This window comes from Colius striatus, chromosome 11, assembly GCF_028858725.1.
Source record: "Colius striatus isolate bColStr4 chromosome 11, bColStr4.1.hap1, whole genome shotgun sequence".
Classification (NCBI taxonomy): domain Eukaryota; kingdom Metazoa; phylum Chordata; class Aves; order Coliiformes; family Coliidae; genus Colius; species Colius striatus.
This window is the reverse complement of record NC_084769.1, coordinates 757,666-780,437: the sequence shown is the minus strand read 5'-3', so window position 1 is coordinate 780,437 and position 22,772 is coordinate 757,666. Positions and strand designations below refer to the sequence as shown.

General features: G+C 46.2%; 1 protein-coding gene across 1 annotated transcript in view; it reads right to left on the bottom strand.

The window, feature by feature from the left end:
• Positions 1 to 22,772, bottom strand: part of ACVR1 (activin A receptor type 1) — a 58,687-nt gene that overhangs the window by 5,580 nt on the left and 30,335 nt on the right. Inside the window, exons 2-8 of the mRNA XM_062004782.1 lie at positions 22,536 to 22,609; positions 14,551 to 14,805; positions 13,795 to 14,012; positions 9,225 to 9,324; positions 7,757 to 7,903; positions 5,063 to 5,338; positions 1,551 to 1,748 (exon numbers count right to left, since the gene is read on the bottom strand). Of these exons, the coding sequence (XP_061860766.1) occupies positions 1,551 to 1,748; positions 5,063 to 5,338; positions 7,757 to 7,903; positions 9,225 to 9,324; positions 13,795 to 14,012; positions 14,551 to 14,805; positions 22,536 to 22,609 (1,268 nt within the window). The remainder of the gene's footprint in view (positions 1 to 1,550; positions 1,749 to 5,062; positions 5,339 to 7,756; positions 7,904 to 9,224; positions 9,325 to 13,794; positions 14,013 to 14,550; positions 14,806 to 22,535; positions 22,610 to 22,772) is intronic.

The window sequence follows — 22,772 nt, the reverse complement described above, 5'->3', positions numbered from 1 at the left end:
TCAAAATTCAAGACTGGCAATAAAAACAAGCCTATCGAAAGCTTTCAGGTGAAATTGTCATCACATAGGCCAGCTGCTCTGTTCAGACAGACAACACCATGCATGGTGTCTGAGTGTAAGCACCCTGGCCAGCCAGGGCTGAGTGCCTCCCCTCACACGTGGGCTGCCCTCCCTTCCCAGCACTGCCACCATCACCTATGGCACACTGCAGTCACCCACCCCTGCCCAGCAAGCCTCCTGTGTTATGGCAACTGGCTCACACTGCTGAGGCAGACAAAGTGCAGGACATAAAACTGCACTGAAAACAATATAGTTACAGCTCGAATTCTCAAGGCACTCACACTGACATGAACTGCAACCCAGAGCTCTCCCAGTATTGGGAAATGCAATGAGCACATCTCCCTCACTGCCCACAACATACATTTGCCAATAAACAGAGTACATCATAAGAAACACATTCACAAGACCTTCCTCCCTTCTCTAATTAACCACATACATCTTCACCAGAGATCATCACCACACTGTGATTTAGCTGATGTATGTTCTTGTGTGAGAGCAATGCTGCACAGATCTTCAAGTACCTCCTGAGAGTGAGAAGGAATGTACAGCCACAAGCTCAGGTCTGCCACCCGCTAGAAAGCTTTAGGAGGCTCCCTTCAGCTCCTGGAGTCAGTCCCGTGACTGCCACCAGCTTCCAGCAAGACAGGAGCTGCTCACTACTGACCCTGCAACTTAAACTGCATCTGCCCAAAACAGCTGACCACCCACACATACTGCCCTGCTCTCACCATCACAGAGAACCCAGTTTACATCTCTTCAGAGCTATCAAAGCAAGGCTTAGGAGACTACTTAAGGTATCTTAATGCTTTAAGCACCTTGTAAGTATTCTAGAGAAGCCAGGGGCTTGGGACACTGCTTCAGGCCCCAGGCAATATCCCAGCAGGTTGGATGGTCTGTAAATCCTCTCAAAGTGCCACCTTCCAGCAGCTTCTCCTAACACGCCTCACTGCAGTGTTTCTGGAGACTACTAGATGCCTGAGGCTGCTGTGCTAGGAATTACCCTGAACAAGGGAGCAATACTTTTAACTGACAGTTAAAAACAGCAACGAGACCTGCTTTGTGAGTGTGTTGAACTTTGGAATGCAAGAGCATCCCTGAATTCTGACAGCTTCACTTCCTATTTTCCTTCTGTTCCTTAGGTTTTGTCACAAGAATCAGACACCTAAAAGTATTCAGTATGGTTTAATAACACATGGAAAAAGTTTAGAGGCTTCATGATGTAAAATTTTAACTAGCATTACAAATAATTGCTCATCAGGATTTACAATGTAGCAGGGGACGCTCTGTTGCCTTCACAGAAACAATACTCAGCCGCTGTATCCAACATGCCAACACCTTCAACACATGCAGCAAGCTGTCAGGAATCAAACTACTCTGGAGGTCCAGTATTTTACCGTGTGTCCTGCACATTATGGTCGCAGATGCTTTGCCATGTGTCTCCATTTGCTCAACCCCTTCTAAAACCAACTACAGGAGTCTCAAACACTTACCATTGCTCACCATGCGTCTAGCCACCTCCCAGAGGACCAGCCCAAACGCCCAGATGTCAACCCTCTTGTAGGAATCGAAGCAGTCTGCCTGGATGGTTTCATCCAAGACTTCTGGGGCCATGTAGCGTTTGGTACCCACACGGGGATTGTTCCCCACATCCAACTGGTTCGTGCTTTGGGAGTGCATAACCGCAAGGCCTGAAGGAAGGAAAGAAAACCCCGGTCACTGTTAATTCCCCTTAACACTGTGTCAGCATACGTTTAAAATTACATGTGAGCAGTGACACAGCTCCTTAAAAAGGAGGAGCTGAGAGTCCAACTGTCCAAAGACCAACTGGGCCATCTCCAAATTAGCTATCAGAAACAGGCTCATGCTGCAGCCTCAGGCCAGCTATCTCCTCCAGGGTCACCATTAAACATGTTACTGGGCTGTTGCAAAACGCTGCCGTTGTTTTGCAGCCACTGGATGTCCCCAGCGCTCCAGGCACGTACACACAGGTAGCCACGCGCCTCTTACTGGGAAGAAAACAATTTCACACAGCAATCAAATTTATTTATAGAACTTCTGGGTAGGTGGATATAACTGAACTGTGGGCAAGAAGAGAAGAAAAACATTGCATGATGGATGTACACAAGTTAAAAAATAAAAGCAGGAAAATAAAGACCACCGTATTTGCAGCAGCTTGAAAAATAAACATCCTCAGGCTGATCAAAAATGAGTCAGTTGAAACCACTCTACCCAGTTTTTACTAATTACTAAACATTTAAGCAAAGAACATTACGCGAGGGACTAAATGACTGTAAATTTGGAAACACACAGAGTACTCATTGCCATGGTAAACACGGAACACTGCAAATTGAACAGCAACAGGTGCATGACGTAACCAAGCAATAGGAAAGATGACACAAACCCTCCCTAATTTCCTCAACAAATCTAGTAAGAATAACATACACCCTTTACATTTAACACGAGTTTGTTTCAGATCACACTTTAAAAACTTTGTGACTCGGTCCCACAGAAGATCAAACTGTCACCACCATCATGTTTTGCTTTATGATGAAAGTACTTTGTCAGACATAAACACACAGATGCACATATAGGACATGCATTTACACGCCTACCTATTTGTTTATAGTAGCTTGCATTATAGAATATGTATGGACTCTGATATTGTAAAGAATTGCACACTGTAAACAAAGATTAGGTAACAAATTCTTCCTCTGAAGACATCAAGGCCTTGGAGAACGTTTTGATAAAAACCATAATAACCCATCCAAATTGGGCAAGACGGATTCGATGGACCGACAGGTGAAAGGTTTAAGGCTAAGGGATGCAAGTCAGCACCCCACGAGCTAAGAAAGTGTTGCAATGAGGTCAGGGGACAACAATGTTGTAACCAGGTTCTCATCACAGTGCCATCTGCGCTGCTGATGGGAGTTAGGAAGCACATAATGCACTGCTTCAGTTCTCCTCCTCAGGAGATCTTAAGGCACATTTAACCTAAGGCATGTAACTGCTTGTCAGAGCAGCTCCTACTTTAAGGTACAGATTCTTTAAAAACAAAGAACAGAAACTGATGAAACATGTTGGTTAAGACACCAAAAGATCCTCATTGGTGTACTGGAGTATCTGACAAACCGAGCAAGGATGTTGTGTTATCGTTCTTTGCAGCTTCCTTCCTAATACCCGTGTTTGTTTCAAACACACATTCCTTACTCCATGCAGGGCAGGGGGGAGCAAGAGAAGGACTGGGCTTATTCTGGTGCTCTATAAAGTTGTGCAACTATGACCTATTACCATGCACAAGAATTGCTTCAGAAGGAGGAGGGTAGAACTCTTCCACAGGGTTGACATCCATCCTTGGACTTTATCACACAGTTTCTGCTTAGCTAGAACATATTTGCAACAGCTAGTTTTGTAACTGCAGCGCTGGATACTCGGTGGGTCTTAGAGATGCTAGTTTCCATCATGCTGGCTGAAGGACAAACAGCCAGTTGACACAGGCTCTGCTCTGACTGCCAGTCAGAAGGGCTGGGATTGAATGGCCAAAGGCCAGCTGTGCAGCACCCAGACTGCCCACAGCACAGGCAGATGGAAGATGCACATCAAAGTGCATTCCTCCTCATTGCCAGAGCTGACACCTATTCCTCATGAATACACTGCCAGTTCAGAGCCTGGAGGGACTGACAGAACCCATGTCCAACTTAGCTCTGGGCAGCTGTAGCCAGTCTTTCCCTCTGCTCACACGTAGCAGTCCAAGTACCATTTTTCTCGTATGGTGCGTGTGTTGAAGCAGAGGAGACCAGAGGAGGAAAAAAAAGACAAAGCTATACAGAAGTGTATGAATACACATATGCCAGAAGCCACCAACACTGACACTTTCTTAACGTGTTCCATATCTGTAACAGAGAGTTACCAGACACATGCCTGAGGATTGCACATTTTTAAGAAGTTATTTTTACCACCATGAGACTTAACTGGGAAATATTTCTCTCTGTGCTTTCAGAAAATATCTGAAGCCTCTAGATATAGTAGATGTCACTTTATCAGTGTGACATCAGTCAATGTCCTTATGTGCTGTCCCCTTCTCAGTGTGAGCTACAAATTTATTTAAAGGCCAGTTCCTGAAGTTTGTCACCTCACTGCTTGAATTTCACTCACTATTCCATGTGAAAATTTAGACAGAAAGGTGTATGGCTTTCATGTGTTCCCTGTGTGTGTCTCATGTTGCCCTGGTGACAGTGGCAGGAACTAAGCAGCGGAATGATTACTGAAAACATGTCCATCTCTCAGTACTCTTCTTCATAGAATCATAGAATGACAGGGGTTGGAAGGGACCTTTAGATACCATCCAGCCCAACACCCCCGCAGAAGCAGGTCCCACAGGGATGGGTCCAGATGGGTCCTGAGGAGCTCCAAGGAAGGAGCCTCCACAGCCTCCCTGGGCAGCCTGTGCCAGGGCTCCCTCACTGAAACACTGACACAGGTTTTTCTGATGTTTAAGTGGAACTGTTTGTGTTCCAGCCTCATCCCATCACCCCTTGTCCTGTCACCAGATAAACCAGAAAACAGAGCTGCCCCCACCTCCTGACACCCACCATTTCGATATCTGTAACTGTTAGTGACATGCCCCCTCAGCCTTCTCCAGGCTCAGCAGCCCCAGGGCCCGCAGCCTTTCCTCACGAGGAAGACGCTCCAGCACCCACACACGACCCGGTGCCCGTGCCGTGCCACGCTGCCTGGCTACTGGCTGCACAGTGCTGCTGCCCCACCACTGCCTTCTCCCGGGACTTCAGAGGACAACAAACCCCCACACAGCATCGGACACGGGCTGCGGTGTGAACGAGCAACTGCCCCTCGGCACGCCGGCGGCCTGAGGCCGGCTGGGGGCGGCGCGGGGCCCGGGCCGGAGCGCAGCGCCCGGCGCCGCCATGGCCGAGGCGGCAGCGCCACCTGGCGGCCGCGCGGGCCCGAGGCGGCAGCGGCAGCGCGCCGGGGCCCAGCGACTCACCCAAATCCGCTATGCAGCACTGCCCGTTCTTCTTCACCAGGATGTTCTTGCTCTTCAGGTCCCGGTGCGCGATGGCGGGCTTGCCCTGCGTGCCGAAGATCTCGATGTGCAGGTGCGCGAGCCCGCTGGCGATGGAGAGCACGATGCGCAGGCAGCTCACCGTGTCCAGCGTGGTCAGCTGCAGGTAGTCGTACAGAGAGCCCATCTCGTGGTAGTGCGTGATTAGCCACAGCTGCGTGCTGGAGTTTCTGGAAGTCATGTCAGATGCAATAAAGCCTGCACAAGGAGGAAGAACAGAGGAGAAACGGCAGAATGAAACGGCACAGCTCCTCCAAGACTTCCCCAAGAAAAGAATCCATACTACCAGGCTTCTCCCACAACTAAGTTGTTTAATGAAAACTGTTCCGTGATTGTACTGCACTGAAAACAGACTGCAGGTGTTACCCTGGCAAAACAGAGCTGACCTGTTCCAGAACTCCAACTCAGGGCTGTTCACAAGAAGGTATTTGTGTGTTTTGTCAGTTTCAAGCACAGCTACTTGTTAGGACCCACATCCTTTGGGGTTTTGCTTTTTTTCCCCCCCTTTGAAGGACTCAGAGGTGAGGAAGCTTCCAGTTAAGCAAGAAGCACAGCAGACTATAGCACATCTGCTGCTGTCCACTCAGCAGCATCAGCCTGGAAAGAAGCAATACCTCAAAGAGGTATTGAAGGTGGCCTGAAGGTGCCATTTCCATTTTTAAGGGCCGCAAGCTGCCAGTGCAGGCTGCTGAGAAAAGGGTCAGATGCGTGTCATGTACATGTCACACTCCAATAAACAGACACTACATCCTGTGTCAGCTTCATGTTCACATCCAAGGTAAGTCAGCCCCAGCCAGAACCTTGCTGTCCCCACAGGAAACATCACACCCTTCTGACCAAACACAGACTGAAATGAGCACATCTCTCCACAGCAACAACTTGCTCTCCAATGGCTTAAAAGGCTGCAGAGAGACTGCTGCAGCCTGATAAGTCATCAGACATATGAGACTACTCTAACTTGCTGTAGGCTCCAAATGCCCCATCTTAACTGTTCCCCAGCTAACAACTGAACCACAGGACTTGAAGTCGCAGCTGGCTACAGAGAACGTGGCAGCACCAGAACGTTAGCATAGAAAATAAAGTAACTCTTGTACTTCAAATACTAGATACAGCTCTGGTGTGCGTTTGCCTCCTGGTGCAGGAACACAGGGCACCTTTACACATCACAGCTGTTGATCACCATGATTTTTCCAAAGAGGAATTGAGAAATATTTCCTGAGACTCATGAGCTTCAAGAACTACTTTCAAAAATGAAGTATCTTAAAACTGAACCCAAAATTCAGGAGCAGCTCCCTTCCCGTTAGCTCTAAACTTACTGAGTGCCAGCACACTGCTGACCTTCACAGCTGTAGCTGGGGAACAACCAAAGCTTCATACCCAAGTTGGAGGAACAAATCATGTTTATTAAAAGCCTACAGGTGACATTTGTCAGAAAGATCATCCACTACTTTCTCTCCTAAAGTCAGATTTCTGCACAATGAGATCCTTTTGTGACCTGTGATATTGTTTAATACTACATCTAAAAAAATTCTATACAATAGCCAACAAATTCGACAGCTGTGAAGAAAGACTAAACACAGAGAGAGGAACATGGGAAATGTGCAATGTCATTTCAGCCAAGTTACTCACTCTCTCGGGAAGGAAAGTTCAATGATTCACATTTGAGGAGGTCACCAAATTATTTTTGTAGTAACAAAGGAATTGCTTCAGGAAACATGAGACAAACATCTAGCAGGGTGAGCTATAGAGCCAAGGAATATTCCCTGACACTAAACAAGAACAAGGAGCGCAAGTAAAACTGATGGCAGACAGACAGATTGCAGATGAGGCAACATCAGCACTCACAAAACATGCTACTGCTTTCATTTGTAGAGGTGGCACAGCAGTTAAAGAAGGTCATGTCTACTAGGAATCAAAAGGCTGCTTAAACGTCAGCCATGTCTCAAAACACAAAAAGGTCGTTTTGTGGGCTCTCAGAACTGAGGACACAAGGCGTAAGGGATGCAGAAGATTCAAAGTCATCATACTTATTTACAGGAAGTGAGATACATCATGAAGGGGCAAATTCAGTTGAAGTTTACACACAGGAGCTTATTTTGACCCCAAGCAGAACAGTGAAACGGCAGGAAATGATGGATTCATACTGCACCTTACTCAGGCACAAGGAGAAGTATTCAAACATTTCAGTTCTATTCACTATTTCTCCCTTTGTTTCTCCCAGGTAAACCAAGTTATAAGAAAAAGTAGCTCCACTAGAACTTCTCCACCTATCACATTGTGCAATAACTCTTTTGTCAGTTTGCTGCCCTGCAGCAAGAGCTGCAAGGGTGAATTCTCAGCACATGGGTCTGTGGCACCTCCTTCCCTACACACTGTGCTGCCAACAACTGACGAATCTGGTTGCCTGCCTCTTGCCAGAATACTGCAGGACAACCAAATCATAGTTGCTATGACTCCTTCTCCAGTTGGGACTCAGATTTCAGCACCCTCCTGGCAAGCCACCCCAATCTAATCTCAAAGAACGCAAAATCCCTGGCAAACCTGCAGTGAACTGCCCAGTTAACTCACCTGTACACCAGCTACACCAGGACACGTGAACATGGTTGTCCTACTCACCTAAAATGTTTTCATGCCGCAGCAATACAGTGTTGTACAATTCCGTTTCCCTGAACCAGGATTTTTCATCCCTAGAAGAGAAGATCTTCACAGCAACATTTTCTCCTTGCCACTGACCCCTCCAAACTTCTCCATAACGTCCCTTTCCTGGTGAGGGAAGAAACACAGTAAAAGTTGTCAACTAACGGTCTTCACAGGGCAGAAGAACAGGATTAGCTAATAGGATAGCATGGCCCAAACATCACACTGGTGCAGTTCTGTCACCCCTGTGTGCACTTTTTACGACTTGACAATCACACGGTGCTCCAGTGTCCCTTAATGTTTCCTTTTTGTTCCAGTTGCAAGCCTTGAGCGTATGAGTGCAGTGTCCGTCCTAGGCAGCTCTCCCCGCTCAGCTGCCAGCAAACAGAGTGCCTTCATGGCCCAAGGGACTCATGCAGCACACTACCAGGCCAGAGTACACAATACAAATACAACTATGAACTTTCACATTAGGACAGAGGCATGCACGGATCAGCAGCAGGTAGAGCCAAACAGAGATACCCAACATTGCTCTCAATGCTGTAACCCAGAAGAGACTTCTTGCATGAGTGTTTTCATCTGCTTCTGCTGCACAGGCTAAAACACTGAGTCTCCAGAAACAGTGCCAGCCTAACTGGGGAGCAGAGACGCTTACTCACATGCAGATACAAGTACAAAATGTTGTATCACTGGCAGATTCATTATGCTTCCCATAATCTACAGTTTCTGGTGCAGAGAAATTGCAGAACATCTGAGGACATACATTTGGATCTAACACAAGGGTGAACATTTGGGCCTTCTTGATATAAAGTACCAAATTTTGCCCAAAGAAACACTGATAAAACATAATCAGAGTTTGACTCAGAGTTTTAGGGAATAATTTAAGGAGGAAAATGGCAGCAGTAGCATGTCACTGCCTGCACGCTCCCAAAGCAACAGCACAGAGCAAGTCATCTCCAAAACATTTGTGGTCCCACTCCAGTGGCACAAAATTGGGAGTTCAGGGTTTTTAAAACACCACATTATCCACTTTACTTGATGCTTCAACTCAACTCAATCCAGAGGATCCTTTTCTAATTCCAAAGCTTTCCCATGGAATTATATGTTTGTTCATTAAATGACACCCGCAGTCTGACAGTTTCCATCTTCACTTTGAGCTTGCTTTTCTAAAAGCCTTGTTTATTTAGCTTGGTTTATCTTTTCCAAGACTGAACAAAGCTTAAGGTTTTTCAATCATGAAGCAAGCACAGATTATATTTGCCCCTTTCCTCTGCAAAGATGTGAGTTTTTCACTTAGCTTTCCAAAACCAAAGCTGTTCCATAAGCTGAAGCCTGAAGAATTTCATACTTTATATAGGCAACTGAGGATTAGGAGATGAAGCTTTCTCTCTGCAAGGAATGCTGTTACCAAGACTTAGTGCTAGATGTGAACAAGAATTATACTAACCTACACACTCTACAAGTGTGATCTGGCGAGCCACTGTTCTTTGCACCAAGAAAGGAAGTCCAGAACCACTTCCAGATGTGCAGGAATGGTCCAGTAAATCCTGTTCAAAAGGAAAAGCAGATGTTTACTACCTATGAGAAACTATATTTCTTCCCCATTTAAACACTCTTCGTGGGATCAGTGAGGTTAAAGCTCACTGGGATCTCCATGTTGTTGCTCTCTCAGGATCAAGATGTACCATTGCCATCACTGTACAGATGGACAGAGAACGCTCTTTGTGAGTTTTACCACTCCAGGTAAAAAGTACAGCTTGGGCTGTAACTGCAGGAGGAAGGCTGCTGCAGGTAGCTTCCCTGCCCTGCTCCTGCGTGCCCCACTGAGCTTTGGACAGAGAACCTCCAGACACCACCTCAGAGAAGAGTCGGTATCTGAGAGGTCTTATATCACACCCAGACTCACACAGAAGGCCTGAAAGCCACACAGCACCTTACTGTCACAAGATAGCTCCTTTACTAATCAAATCCCAAACATAAGTGTTGAAAGCTAATTTCCTAAGTAACAGAGACGCCACATCATGCAATACTTGGCTGTTACACAGTTGTATGCTAGGTTAAGGTCTGGAGATCCAGAGCAGATGCCATACTGCACAGGACATACAACTGCTAGCTGCAGAGGCCCACTACATTCAGCAGAGGAGAGAGATATGTGCTTTGGTTAATTTCATATGCCTTACACAGAAAACAGGTAGTAGAGAACTGTTACTCCCAAACTATGGGCTCCTTAGCGCCTTCTGCCCCCATCCAGTTTCCTTTTTCCTCCACTCCATTTTTATCTCTTTACTTCCTCCCCACCCCCATCTCCTTTGCCACACACACCATGTCTGTTTCCCACCACAGCTCAACATTTCAGCCCTTGCTGTCATTATTCCCTCAGCCCCTGTACAGTCAATGACCATCTCCCCCCACCACCGCTGCCAGCTCCCAAGAAGCACGAATGCTGCACGCCCTCCTCCTTCATCACCTCAGCCCCACAGCCAGAAACACTGCAAAGGTTCCTTGGCTCAGGGAAGAAACATGGTCTGTCTGCACAAGGAGCACCACACAACATCCACGAAGGAATGGACTCAGGTGTCTATGAACAGATCTTCTACACCATAATCTTTCCAAGCACCTCAAAATAGAGAGCCCCGAGAAGGGCCACAAGCACACCTGGCACCACAAGGGTTTCTGAGAAATGGCAAATCCTGCCCCAAATTACTTTCTGTCTTTTAAAGAACTTGTAATTTGTTGTAAGCCTCCTTCCCTCAAGTGGCTGAACCACCTCAGATAACAGTCTCTAAAAGAAGAAAAAGGTAATTCTGTGGTAGATCAGAGTCATGGGGTATTTCGTCCCAAGCTATTCAAGTTTGCAGTTGTTTATTATAACTGTACCAATCAGGTTTTTAATAAGCAAGGCAACAGGAGCATTACCTGCATCATCCACACCAGAAATACCATTCACACTCTAGGACATGTTCCATATGTATCTTCCTTAAAAGTTTTCATCAGTTTCTGGTATTTTTAGTGCATGGAAACCAGACTTTAAACTGTAAGCTTATAAAAAGCCATGAATGGGCTCCTACTTAAATGCTTAAATCCTATTAGCTTTTTAGCACTCTAATACTCAGCTACTTTTTAGGCTAGGACTTCCATACCGGTTCAAAGCATTAGCAATTGTATTACTGGAGGATTTTTCTTTACTGAGGAAAATAAGATTAAAAAAAGGCATAAGCATGATCAATTTTCTAGCATTTCCAGCAAACTGCATGACTGGGCTTTAATCAAATCCATGAAACCTCACTGCTCCAAACAGCTTTTTAATGAGTGCTCAAGAAAAACATCATCTAAGAATGACAGGAGACTGTTGTTTTGCTTTTTAATACAAACTAAGGGCTCGTTTTCCTTCCTGCCTGTGTCAGAGGAAAAAACCCACACCACACTTATCTGCAGTGACTGTAAAAACAAGATTTGAAGAGGTCACAGCTCTTTCTATTCCCCATCAGGAGGCTTAAGGCTTGAGGCATTTGCTACACTAAGGAGACTAATCTGAAATGTAAACTAACCCAAAGTGCAACCCAATCAGAGATTTCAAACACACAATGAAGAAGAAAAATCTGGAATAAAGAAGACTTAGTGTTCAGCTTAACATTTACAAACAAGGAACTATCAATTTATTGTTTCTTACACCACCAGCACTCAAGAGGCAGGCCAGAGACGCTGCAACCAAAGCTGACAGCCTGGCAACTCAGAACAAACCAGCTCCATTAGACCAAGCCCTTAGTTTGCAACTTCTATAATTGCTTTTTTGAAGAATTATGATTTCTTCTCCTCAGGTTTTACCACCATTTCCAAGTAACATCAAATGACTTGAAGTGCAAAGGGTTGGCAAATGGAATGGAAATGGTCTTGCACCGATAAGAGATAAGAGCTGGATGTCTGTACTTAAGGGCAGATAACCAGTTGCACACATGCCTAGTTCATGGTGAGCATATCAAAACCCTCTGTTTTAGCACAGAATCCAGCCTTGGGGGCTAATTAGAGAGAGATAGAGGCAATAGAAAAAGACTTATCAAGCACAGTTCACAGAGGACCAAGCTGAAACAAATAGCAGGACAGCAGCAGAAAACTGCTGCAGTTTGCACCACATTGATCCTGCAGTTCCATGAGATGCCCAGACATCTCCAGCTCCAAGAGGAAGGCAATTTCCACTGCTCCAACCTTCCAAGGAAGCAAGCCAAAAACTGTTACCAGCAGCCAGCTAAGGTACCTCTAGATGAGAATGTTGTCTCTGACCATACCCAAAAGCAATACCTTTTACGGTATTACAAGTGTTAAGAGAGGAATGAATTGGGATAATAGACATAGAGAGGTAGTGGAAATACGGAATGGAAAGGTATGAGAATACTGGGACACCACAAGTGGAGTGAATTAGAAGCAAATATGGGAATAGTTTAACATACATTATACTTTAATACTCTCCCGAGCCTCCATGCACATTCAGCTCAGGGATCCTCTTAGACTCTTCTTGGTTTTGTTTAATGTGCTTAACAACATACAGTCTTCCCATCCTGTCGCTCTTCCAGTGTGTACAAACCTTTAGCATCTAGAAGAACCATCAGGTGATGAGTTCCACTGTTTCACTTACCACCGTTAAGAACAACCTTCATTCCTTTTATCCTCGATCCTACTTGCTAATTTTGATGCCCTCTCCCTTCTGTAGAAGTCAAACAATTCCTATCCATCCTCTCCTTTGCCATGTGGTGTGTGTCTATCATACTCCCCATCTCCATAAGAGAACCCTTCTCCTCTTTCTGCCCAAAGCATTAGTTTACTCCCTCGTTCCCCATATAGGCTGTTTCAAAAATGCATATTGGGGCACTGAGATGATCAGGAGTCTGATTACTCAGTTTTAACCTATTATTCCTTAAAGAAAAATATTCCCTGCTACAATGCTATCCCTTACTGGCCATTTCAAACCCTCAAAACTTACTTGTCAAGACGTACTGTCTTGTGAATAAACGGGCTTCCTACTTGATCAACACTTTCTAAGGAAGATATCAAAGGTTGTTCCTCACTTACACACTCATTTCAGTTTCTCTCTCCTACAGGGACAAACAGTCCAAAACAGAAATATCCTGTCAATGTTTTTAGTAGTATGTTATTAAAAATATTTATGTTTTGAACCATATTTATTTGGTCATTTTTCAACCCTGCAGGGAAAGCACATCATGGCCAAGAAATCACTAAAACAGAACACGTTTCCAACCCTTAATGTTGACGAGATTTTTTTAATCTTGGAAATGCAAGGAGAAAATTTCTCCTCTTTGATTTGGTTTCAGAAACAAACATTCCATCTGCCTCTGAAGCCTTGCTTGCTCAGTTTCAACAAAGCTGCTGGAAATACTTCTTTTTCTGACCTCGAGTGAAAGATACACTAAGTCTTTAAAACAAGGAAACACTTCTCCACGTCATTTCATTTGGTGTCAACATGAACATATTTCCCAAACTGAATTTTCAATAACCAGTGTTCATTTCTTAACATTCCTACTGCTCTTCTGTCAACAGAATGTCACTAATATCCCAGTCACCCAAGAGCCCTTCTACTGACATCATGGGAGTCCAGTTTGAAATGTTTAGGGGGGTGTGTATTGTCTCCCCTCCCCCTACCTTTCAGGCTGTCTTTTCCATACCACAGATGCAGCCAACGTTTCCCATCACTTCAGGCTACCCAGCAATCAGGCATACCCCCTGTTCTGCTGTTTAGACATTTAGAACATAACCAGTTTGGCTACAGCTTGTAACAATTCTCCAGGTTAAAGGAGATACCCTTGCAGAGGTTATCTTTTGGTTAAATCTCATTTAAACCACAGCTTTGCAGGCACACGACTGTCACCACAGAAGTTCTGATGCCAAGTGGCATCCTCTAGCAGCAAAAACTATTATTGATGTGGCCACACCTGGAAGGTCCAAGAAAGGAGCTTGTAAGCAAAAACAGCTCACACAAATTTTCACCATGCACACAGGTTACTTACTGCCAACGTGCTGTCTCCAACATTTGATGCAATGAGTCCCTCAATTGTGCCATACTCTGCATCTCTAGAATTGAGCCTTTCCATATGGTTTTTCTGTATTCTCCGGATGACCAGCACAGCTACTGCAGAAAAAACTATCAACACTATCACAGGAGCCAGTATAACAATGATTAGTGTTTCCATGCTGTAACTTCCAGCTTCTCCTTGAAAGGTTTGCCCTTGGAGAGAGAAATGGAAAAAAAAACGAGAGAAAAAATGAACTTGTGACTTCCCAGGAAAGTCTTTAACAAATAGAAGCAATGACACCAACATTTACCTTGGTGGCCACTTATAATCTGAAAGGGTGGCTGTGACATTCAGAGTCAGGAGTATTATTTTACACAAGGGACACCATGGCAGCAAGTCCCTGGGGAGCCCTCAGAGCAACCCCATCCCCAGGAGCAAAGCCCACCTGCACTGCACTGTCAGAGGTACCCCATCCCCAGGACCAAAGCCCACCTGCACTGCACAGTTCACTCCCAGGCAGTACCTCAATCCTGATCCTGACTGGATGTTTTAACCCCTATCGCTCATCCAGCCATTCAGATCATTCAGCCTCTGGACATCAGAAGAGCACCAGTGAGCCCCAGGGCAGGGAACAAAGGGCCTTACTTAAACCTTTCCTTTCACTGGCACTGAAGTGATCCCTCCCATCACATCAGATAAAAAACAAACCTTTCTTCCCCCCTCAAGATTCCCTATTTATCAGCCTCTCACCTTTAGAAGAGGGCAGCTGTGCAGTGATATTCATGTTGCACAGGTATCCTTGGCAGCACTCCACAGCTTGGTCAGGAGATGGAGGCGTTTTGCACGTCATTTTCCCTTGTTCATAGACTTGGAAGCAGCCTTTCTGGTAAACCTTAGCACCATCATTAATGCTCAGAGAAGCAAAACATTGCTGGCCTTGGCAACGATCTCCATTCCCACAGGACATGCCTTCACACACACATTCGTAGTGGACCATATTGTCATCTGTAAGAGGAGAGAGTTGAGAAAAACACACCACTGTAATCTTAATAGCCCCAGTTACAGAGATAATGAAATCACACCACAATAAAACCTCCTGTTCAAGGGACAAAATATTACTTGCAGTTAGTGCTGAAGAACCACCAAGTAGGAGTCAACGATACCAAGCCAGTTATTTCAGCAAGACAAAGATGTGAAGCTGCACCAGCAAAGAAATACCAGTCCCATCTGCCCACTCCAAGTACTCAAGTTTCAAGAGTTCAGTGACATTTTACATCACCTCTCCCACACACACTGCTGCAGGTATACAGCACAGGAGAGTCACGTACAGACACCCAGCACAGGAGAAAACCTAACAAACAGTGTGAGTTTAAAACAGCCTGATAAACCACATTGTATTTCTGTATGGAGGCAGTTATTCACAAGCAGCATGCACTGTCAGCAGGTACAATACCTCCCTTCCAACTTCAGACGCTTTGGTTAAGTAAAAGGAATGCATAGGGCAAGAAACAACTTCTAAGCATCCTCAAAGGGTCCAGGGATCCCTCCCCAGCTGTGAGACCCACTGTGTGCAGAATCACACTGCCTGCTGCTCTCAGGAACCGCACGTGCCTTCCCACGCACAGAACCCGCTGCTCCAGGCTCTGCAGGGCAGGACCCCACTCTGCAGTAGCTCATGGAGAACATGGGAAGCTCCTCAGCTTCCTGGAAAATGCAGGTGCCTGTGGTAGTAAATGGCCACATGCAGCCACAGCTGGCTGAGGAAGAGGCATTGCTGTGAAGGACAGAACTAGTCACTGCTGTTACACACATCCCATACACACACACACACACACGCATTTATTGCAACTTTACTCATATTTACATTCTCTTTTTTCAGTTCTAACACGAAAGAAACATTTCCAGCCACATATACAGTGGATGGATGGTCCTGAAACAGAAGCTGAAGATACTGTGTGGTGGACTTTCTCAAGCCTATCATTAGAGTCTGCCCACTGGGAACACAACTGTTTGTTTTCCTCCCACAAGGAACAAATACACAAATGTATTTTGCCATTTTTGAACCACTAACAAAAATTAAACTAGGCAGAGAATCCTGAAGTCAGGCAGCACCTGCACGATGATTTCAAGGACAGGCACACAGCCCCAGGTACACATGTGCCAAGCCATGGCTGGGATATTTTTTGTGGAATTGTTTGAAAAAAACAAATACAACGATGCCAAACATTCCCATATTCAAAGCTCTGTCCCTTCCCCTCCCACAACAGGAGCAATAAAACACAACTGGTATTTTAACACACAAGCACTAATCTCTGTTCTCCTGGCTGGAACTGCCAAGGCATTCAGAGCCAGTGACCTACAAAAGACTTCCTTCCCAAGGCATGGTCATGACCTGCCTGAAAGAGTGCAAGGTCTGTACCTTTGGTAAAGGCAGCGTTCCCCAGACAGCCTTGTAGCAGTAAGGATTTCAGAGCCTGTCAGTGAGCGAGACATTCCTGCTGTTACTGACAAACACCGGCCTGTGAGGACAGAGCTGAGGAGGTTTGCAGACTGCAGCAACAACAGCCATTTCAGTTGTGAAGTAACAGCAGAAATAGCTGCTATATGGAGCAGGACAACCAACCTCCTCTTTGAGAGCCACACCAAGTCCACAAGGAAAACTCACCTGGCTTGCAGCCTGACCCAGCCTAATGCTTTCTTGTTCTCTCGACACAAGGACCCTTCATGACTGAGCAAACCTCGTGCAAGTCAGAGGAGCAGCTCTGGCAGAAAACTGCCTTCCCTCATGGGCCACCTCTTGGAGGAGCTCTGCAACCCCAAAACAGGCCAGTGACTCTACAAACTGTGCAGCCACAGGGCAGTTCCCAGCCCACGCAGAGCAAACCTGACAGCCCTCACAAGCAATGAGCTGCAGCATTGCAACTCCAAACACGCTTCTGTCTTCTGAGGAGACTGCTCTCATCTGAGGCAGGGTGAGTGATCCATCAGGAGGCTGGCTGGGATCCCACTGCCAGAGCAACACTGACTGCATACAGGGAAACTGCTGCAGATCCTGATGTGCCCACAGACCAGTATAGATCAATTATCTGCTGTAAAAGTGAAACATTTCTGGTGAAGAGCTCCAGTGTTGGAAATTGAGACATTCTGCTTTGTGTCTGTCACTATTCCTTAGGCCCAAACCACTCCTTTCTTAACTGGTTTTCCAAATCCATGGTACATTGCCACACGCCAGCAGCCCTTCCCTTGTCAATGCCCTGCAATGCCACACTCACTTCAGTAGCTTTAACTTCACCTAAACAAGAAGGCTCATTCAGTCTGCAGAACAGCCAAAGCACAGAGCATGTCCTCCCACTCCTGCCTCTGCAGGCCACCAGCAAAGCCAGGGCTGCAGGTCAGCAGCCTGAGGCGATGCTTCGGTGATCATGGACAAACTGAACCCTGTACCATAGCTACAAAGCCAGCTAGGAAGGGATGGCTACTCTAGCTGTATTTCCCCAAAGCAAATCCAGCTGCTGGTTACAGAGCACTTGTCAGTGCTGGGTGAGTGCAGAGCAGAGGCATGGCTGGACCAGCTGGTAGGTCTCCACGGCTCTCATCAGCATGGCTGTGCGAGCAAGCTTGTGGGACAGACGGCAACACCAAGTGCCACAGGCCACTTGCAATGGAGAGGTTCTGGCTGACGCAGATGGACTCCCCCAGACACACGCTCAGAGCTATGTACTCCCCAGCTCCAGGCGTGGAAGGCTGTCAGGCCAGCTGCGTGGAGCAGTCAGGCAACCAGCCAAGATTAAAAATACTTCCATTACCCGAACGCCTTCACGCTATGTGTTTGTGTTTCGTAACAGAGACTCACTGCTGCAGTCTGGCCCATCCACAACTCTGCACACACACACAAATCTGACTTGCCACGCAGAGATACAGACATTTGCATTACTTATTAGTGCCATTAGTATGGAAGTGTCAAAACCAAAGCTCCTTTATATTCTTTGCTTATTCACTTTGTGAAAGTCAACAGTTAAGAGTGCTGACTCTAATTATGTAGGTATTTCAGCAGAACAAGAACCAAGACACTTTCCTCAGTGAACTGGGAGGCCCAGTGTTCAAGCCTCCTGCTGACAAGCTCAGAAGCTGCATCCAGCTCGTGAGTCCCTGCCCAGAATCCCCCCAGCCCACAGACACCTGGGAGTTAAGGAGACTGATTCATTTTCCATCACCATCGAGTCCAACAATAGGCACTTAGCCACCTTTTCTTATTGGCACTACAGCAACACCATTTCTTCAGCTACCTTTGACTTGAAAAAGTGCCTGTGTTGACTGTGTGACAATGTCAGCAAATATTGAACTAAGCTTAAAAAGAAAATACATGTAAGAGTCTCCATTGCCTTTCTTCAGCTGTACCTTTTAAAGGAGGGCTTTAGCAATGTCAAATCTTTTTCCTTCCAGCAACGCACCAGCATTGCAAACCCTCCCTTTCCAACTTGACATGTTCTACTAAGTTTTGAAGGGACCCATAAGCATCACCAGGTCCAGCACCCTGCTCCTCACAGGACCAAGTTCCACCTTGCAGATAAAGGCTAGTACATCTTGCCACACAGTTACAGCACACCTTTAGCATATGCATGACAGTGTGTGTTCAGAGGGACAACCCACGGGCCACCACAGAGGCAAAGCATAAATGAGAGCCAGTCTAAGTCCCGAGGAGTGGGCAGAGCAGATCCTTGCAGAGCTGTGGTCCTGTGCAGCCCAGGGCTGTGCCTCCACAGCCACATACTGCACATGCACAGACACTGCAGTCATCGGCCTGAGCCCTCAGAGCAGTGCTCTCCCACTGCAGGCCTGCTGCAGGGCTTTCAGCAGGAGCACTCTGTTCAAATGGAAAGCTTTGAAATCAAACCAGAGAGGTTACAAGTCACAGGCAAAGCTTATTTCAGAGCTGCTGAAATCTCTCGTAGGATGAAAGGGACTTCACACTCAAAGGTCAAGATACTTAAAAGCAGCAATATTCTCTCTTTTAAACAACGAGGCTTGGGGGAAGAGTTGCGATCTGCTAGGGCTTCGTGTCACAATCAACTGAAGCCAAGGAAAGACTTGGAAAAATTAATGTGAAATTAAATGGACTCTAAAGGAATTCTAAACAGCTCTTTTTTAGTCGTTAGCTTCCTCTTACAACTCTTGGCCATTTCAGGAAAACAGAAAATAAGCAGCTTGTGTATGACTACTCCAGACATTTCTCTCTCTCATGCATATAGCAACAAGCATCACAGAGCAGCCACAGTAATCATCACAGAACCGTTTAGGTTGGAAAAGACCTTTAAGCTCCTCGAGTCCACTCATTAGCCCAGCACCACCACAGCCACCACTAACCCATGTCCCTCAGCCCCACAGCTACCTGGCTTTGGAATCCCTCCAGGCTCGCGGAGTCCACCACCTCCCTGGGCAGTCTGTAATAAATCTTATTTTATATAAAGCTTACTGATTTAATGAAAGCCTTGGAATTTTCTAGCACTAAGAATCAGATGCTTAGCCTTATTACTGCTCTCCATATTACAAAGTCTCCTGCAACAGAAAAAGCCTGAGCGGTGTGGACACCACGAGTGGGTGAGAAGGCTGCAGAGGGGCAGCCCCCCAGCCCAGCTGCCAGAGAGGCAGGGGGCTGCTCCCAGAGCCAGCTTCCCACAGGCCAGGCACTCACCTCTGGAGCTTCTGCAGCTCCCACACGCTCTCCGTCACGGTGTGACACGAGACCAGCTCCCACCGAAGAAAGAGGCTCAGATTGGCAAGGAGGCCACGGCAGCCTGAGCACAGCGTGGCCCAGCCACCTTCCTTCAGTCACTAGGTAGGGCTGGAGCATGGGCAGCATCTCATGCACCGTGCTCACGACACTGCCAGAGTCAGGAACCTACACTGGTGCACAGTCCCAGGTAAGTGAAAAACTTCACACTCCTAAGTATTGGCATTACATTTAGAAACTGCTCTGCTTTAGTCAGGCTTTAGCTTGAGAAATGAAGAAAAGCCTTTCCCCAATTTACAGGGCTAATAAAGCAGTAATACAGAAGTGCTGCAATAAACCTTTGCAATAAAAGGATTTTCTGGACACTGAAGTAGCAAAGAAATACGTTTCTGCACTTAGAATTACACAGTGTTTGATTTTCTGGGAGTTGGGCTGTGGGTTGCTTTTTTTATAACCATGTTTAAATCTCATCTTCTGAAGCCTAGCAGCAATGCAGAAAGAGTCAGAATCTGCCCCTGAATGCCCGAAAGATGTTCCTGGACACTTTTTACTCATTAAAGATGCAAAAACACCTTCACAACCCAATCCAAATCCCAGAGAAAGGAAACACACTGATCTGTGATAAAATACACGGGGAAAAAATAAACACATGAGGGCTTTGTGCCTTTTGTTGTTATTTTGTGCAAAGGGAAGACAAAACTGTTCTCTCCCCCAAACATCAACTTCTTTGCAAATCCAGAAAAAAAGCAGGTGAGGAAGCACGTTGCTCAGGGTGCACCAGCCCCACCTTTGTGGCCTGTTAGCAGGCAGCAGAGGAGCAACTCCCATTCCCTCAAAGGATCTCCAAAGGCACACTGTCCCTCAAGAAGCACCCCAAACACAGGTCTGTGCTTCTGAGCTTCCCACCTTTGCCCTACAACAGGCTGCTGGCTCACAAGCACTGAGCAGTGCTTGAACATTCTGGGAACAAAGCACTGAGTTCTCCTATTGCTACCACCTGTCTGATTGGTGAGGAGGCCAAAACCTAGATGAGGAGATTAAAGTGAAAATTTGCTGAGGGGGCCACATTTCTGCCTCCCCAAACACTTCTCTCTAACCAGCTTGGAAACAGAAAGCTATTTCTAAAGGAAACACAACAGTGCTACTACTAGGGAAGATGGGGAAGAACGGTATTGTTTACGTGCCTTAGACAAGGAACTGCTCTCAGAAAAACAAAACTCACCATAGGACATTCAGGGGCAGGAGAAGAGAGCAAGACTGTCACATCTCTTTCTAGAGTCTTTCACAGGAGCTCTATCACCACAGGAGATAAATGCAGGCCCAAACACAGCATTCCTTAGAAAGGATTATAATGGACAAGCTCTCCCTCAGCACTGCAGCTTCACGTCATCAACAGGAAACTGATCTTCCTAGATGTCCAACTGGCACAGGCAGACAGCAACAACACAACATCTGCGCATCCCTGCTCACATGACTCTGCATCCCTCCAAACTCTGCCCAAAGCCCGTTCCAGGGGCACATCTGGCCCAGTTCTGCCTCTGCTCCCAGACAAGGCACAATCCTGTACCCTCACCTCAGTATCACAGGCAGCAGGAAAAGGAAGAAAATATCCTGGCACAGATTAGTAACTCTTCTCTTGCTGATCACTGATTGGCACAATTTGAATAAAAAGGGAAGACTTAAGCCCTAGAACCTACTTTCCTTTTATTAAGCAGAGACAGGTCAAATAACCAAGATCTCCAGACCCGCAGGGCAGCTTCAAGAGGGTGGGCTGGGCTGGTGATGCTACTTTATAGGTTGTAATATGCAGGCAGCACAAGAGTTTGATACCACACACTGTACAGCAAAGAACAACCGGCGCTTCAGACACTAACATGCACCTTTCCCATGTTCCCTTCTCCACCTACTGCTCTACATGTCAAGGATGTGAAAGGCAGGTGGTTACACATTTCCAGTATAAGCTAAAAAAACCACATGTAGACAAGTGTACTTCAAGAATAAGGAGGTACAGTGTGAAAACTGCTACCGAACCCTACTGTGTCAATAACATTAGCAGTTCAATGTGCTTTCAAACATTTATCCAATGTTCCTCCCATTCAACATTTTGTCTCAGTTTCCTATTCATGGACATGACTAAAGGCAACCACTACATCTCCGTGCGTTTCTCATCTTCCCCTTCCAGCAGCCACGCTAACATCCCACTTGATATACTCTGCCTTTTACTATTTGCATCAGCGTTTGAAAACAAACGCATTTCAGCAGAAGTCCAAAAAGATTTCACAAGGTCATAGATACGCCATAACAAACGCGAGATGCACCTCCTGCATCACTTGAAATGTTCAATTAAGAAAACAAAGCACTTGCAGAAAACCTTTATTCAACATCTTCTTTTGAAGTTATTTGCAAAGTAGCAAACACGCATCTTTCAAGAGCTCATCTCCTAAAACATCCAGAAGTCCTTGAAATGAACCATTCCTGCAGAAATACACTTCCCACTCCGCTGAGGTAAATCTTAAACACAACTGTTCACACAACTGCATAAATCACTGATGAAAAAGTTGCTTTCCATAGCCAAACATGTTACTGGAGTCGTCACGGGAAAGTTACACAATGCATTAAATACTCCAGGGAGCCTTCACAGAGCAAAACCTTTGCTCTTCAGAATGTAGGCAACATCACTGCCCTCAGCCCATGGGCTAGGAAGACCTACTTCTTACACAGGTCAGTAATTTGCCATTCAAATAAGGTTTCCCATTTCCCTCCCGAGACCCTGGCAAGACCTATGTCCATCACTCAAGCTGTAAGTTTCATACATAAACAGGCAATAAATATCCTTCGAAGCAACCTGAAATGGAAAAGCAAACAGCTCCCTCCTGGAAGGGGGTTGCCCATGCTGGCAGCTCGTGTAGCAAGCAGGGTGTCACAGCAGTGCCAGGCAGCTCCAACTGCTGAGCCAGGCCTGGAACACAGCTCCTCCGGCTGCCACACCACACAGGTCACTCACCTGGCCAGCTCGGGGAGGGAAACGCCATCACGATCAGCACAGGAAGGATCATCACTCCATCCACCATCATACAGCTGCAGGAAGAGAAGAGACATGAGAGCTGTGCACACTTTAACTGCTGTCTTCAAATGCAGCCACCCCAAAACCAGCATTTAGCAATGTCTTTCATCAACTCCTTACACAAAAGGTACAACCACCAAGGCTGACCGGTCTCCTTTTTACTGTGTCTTGTTCCCC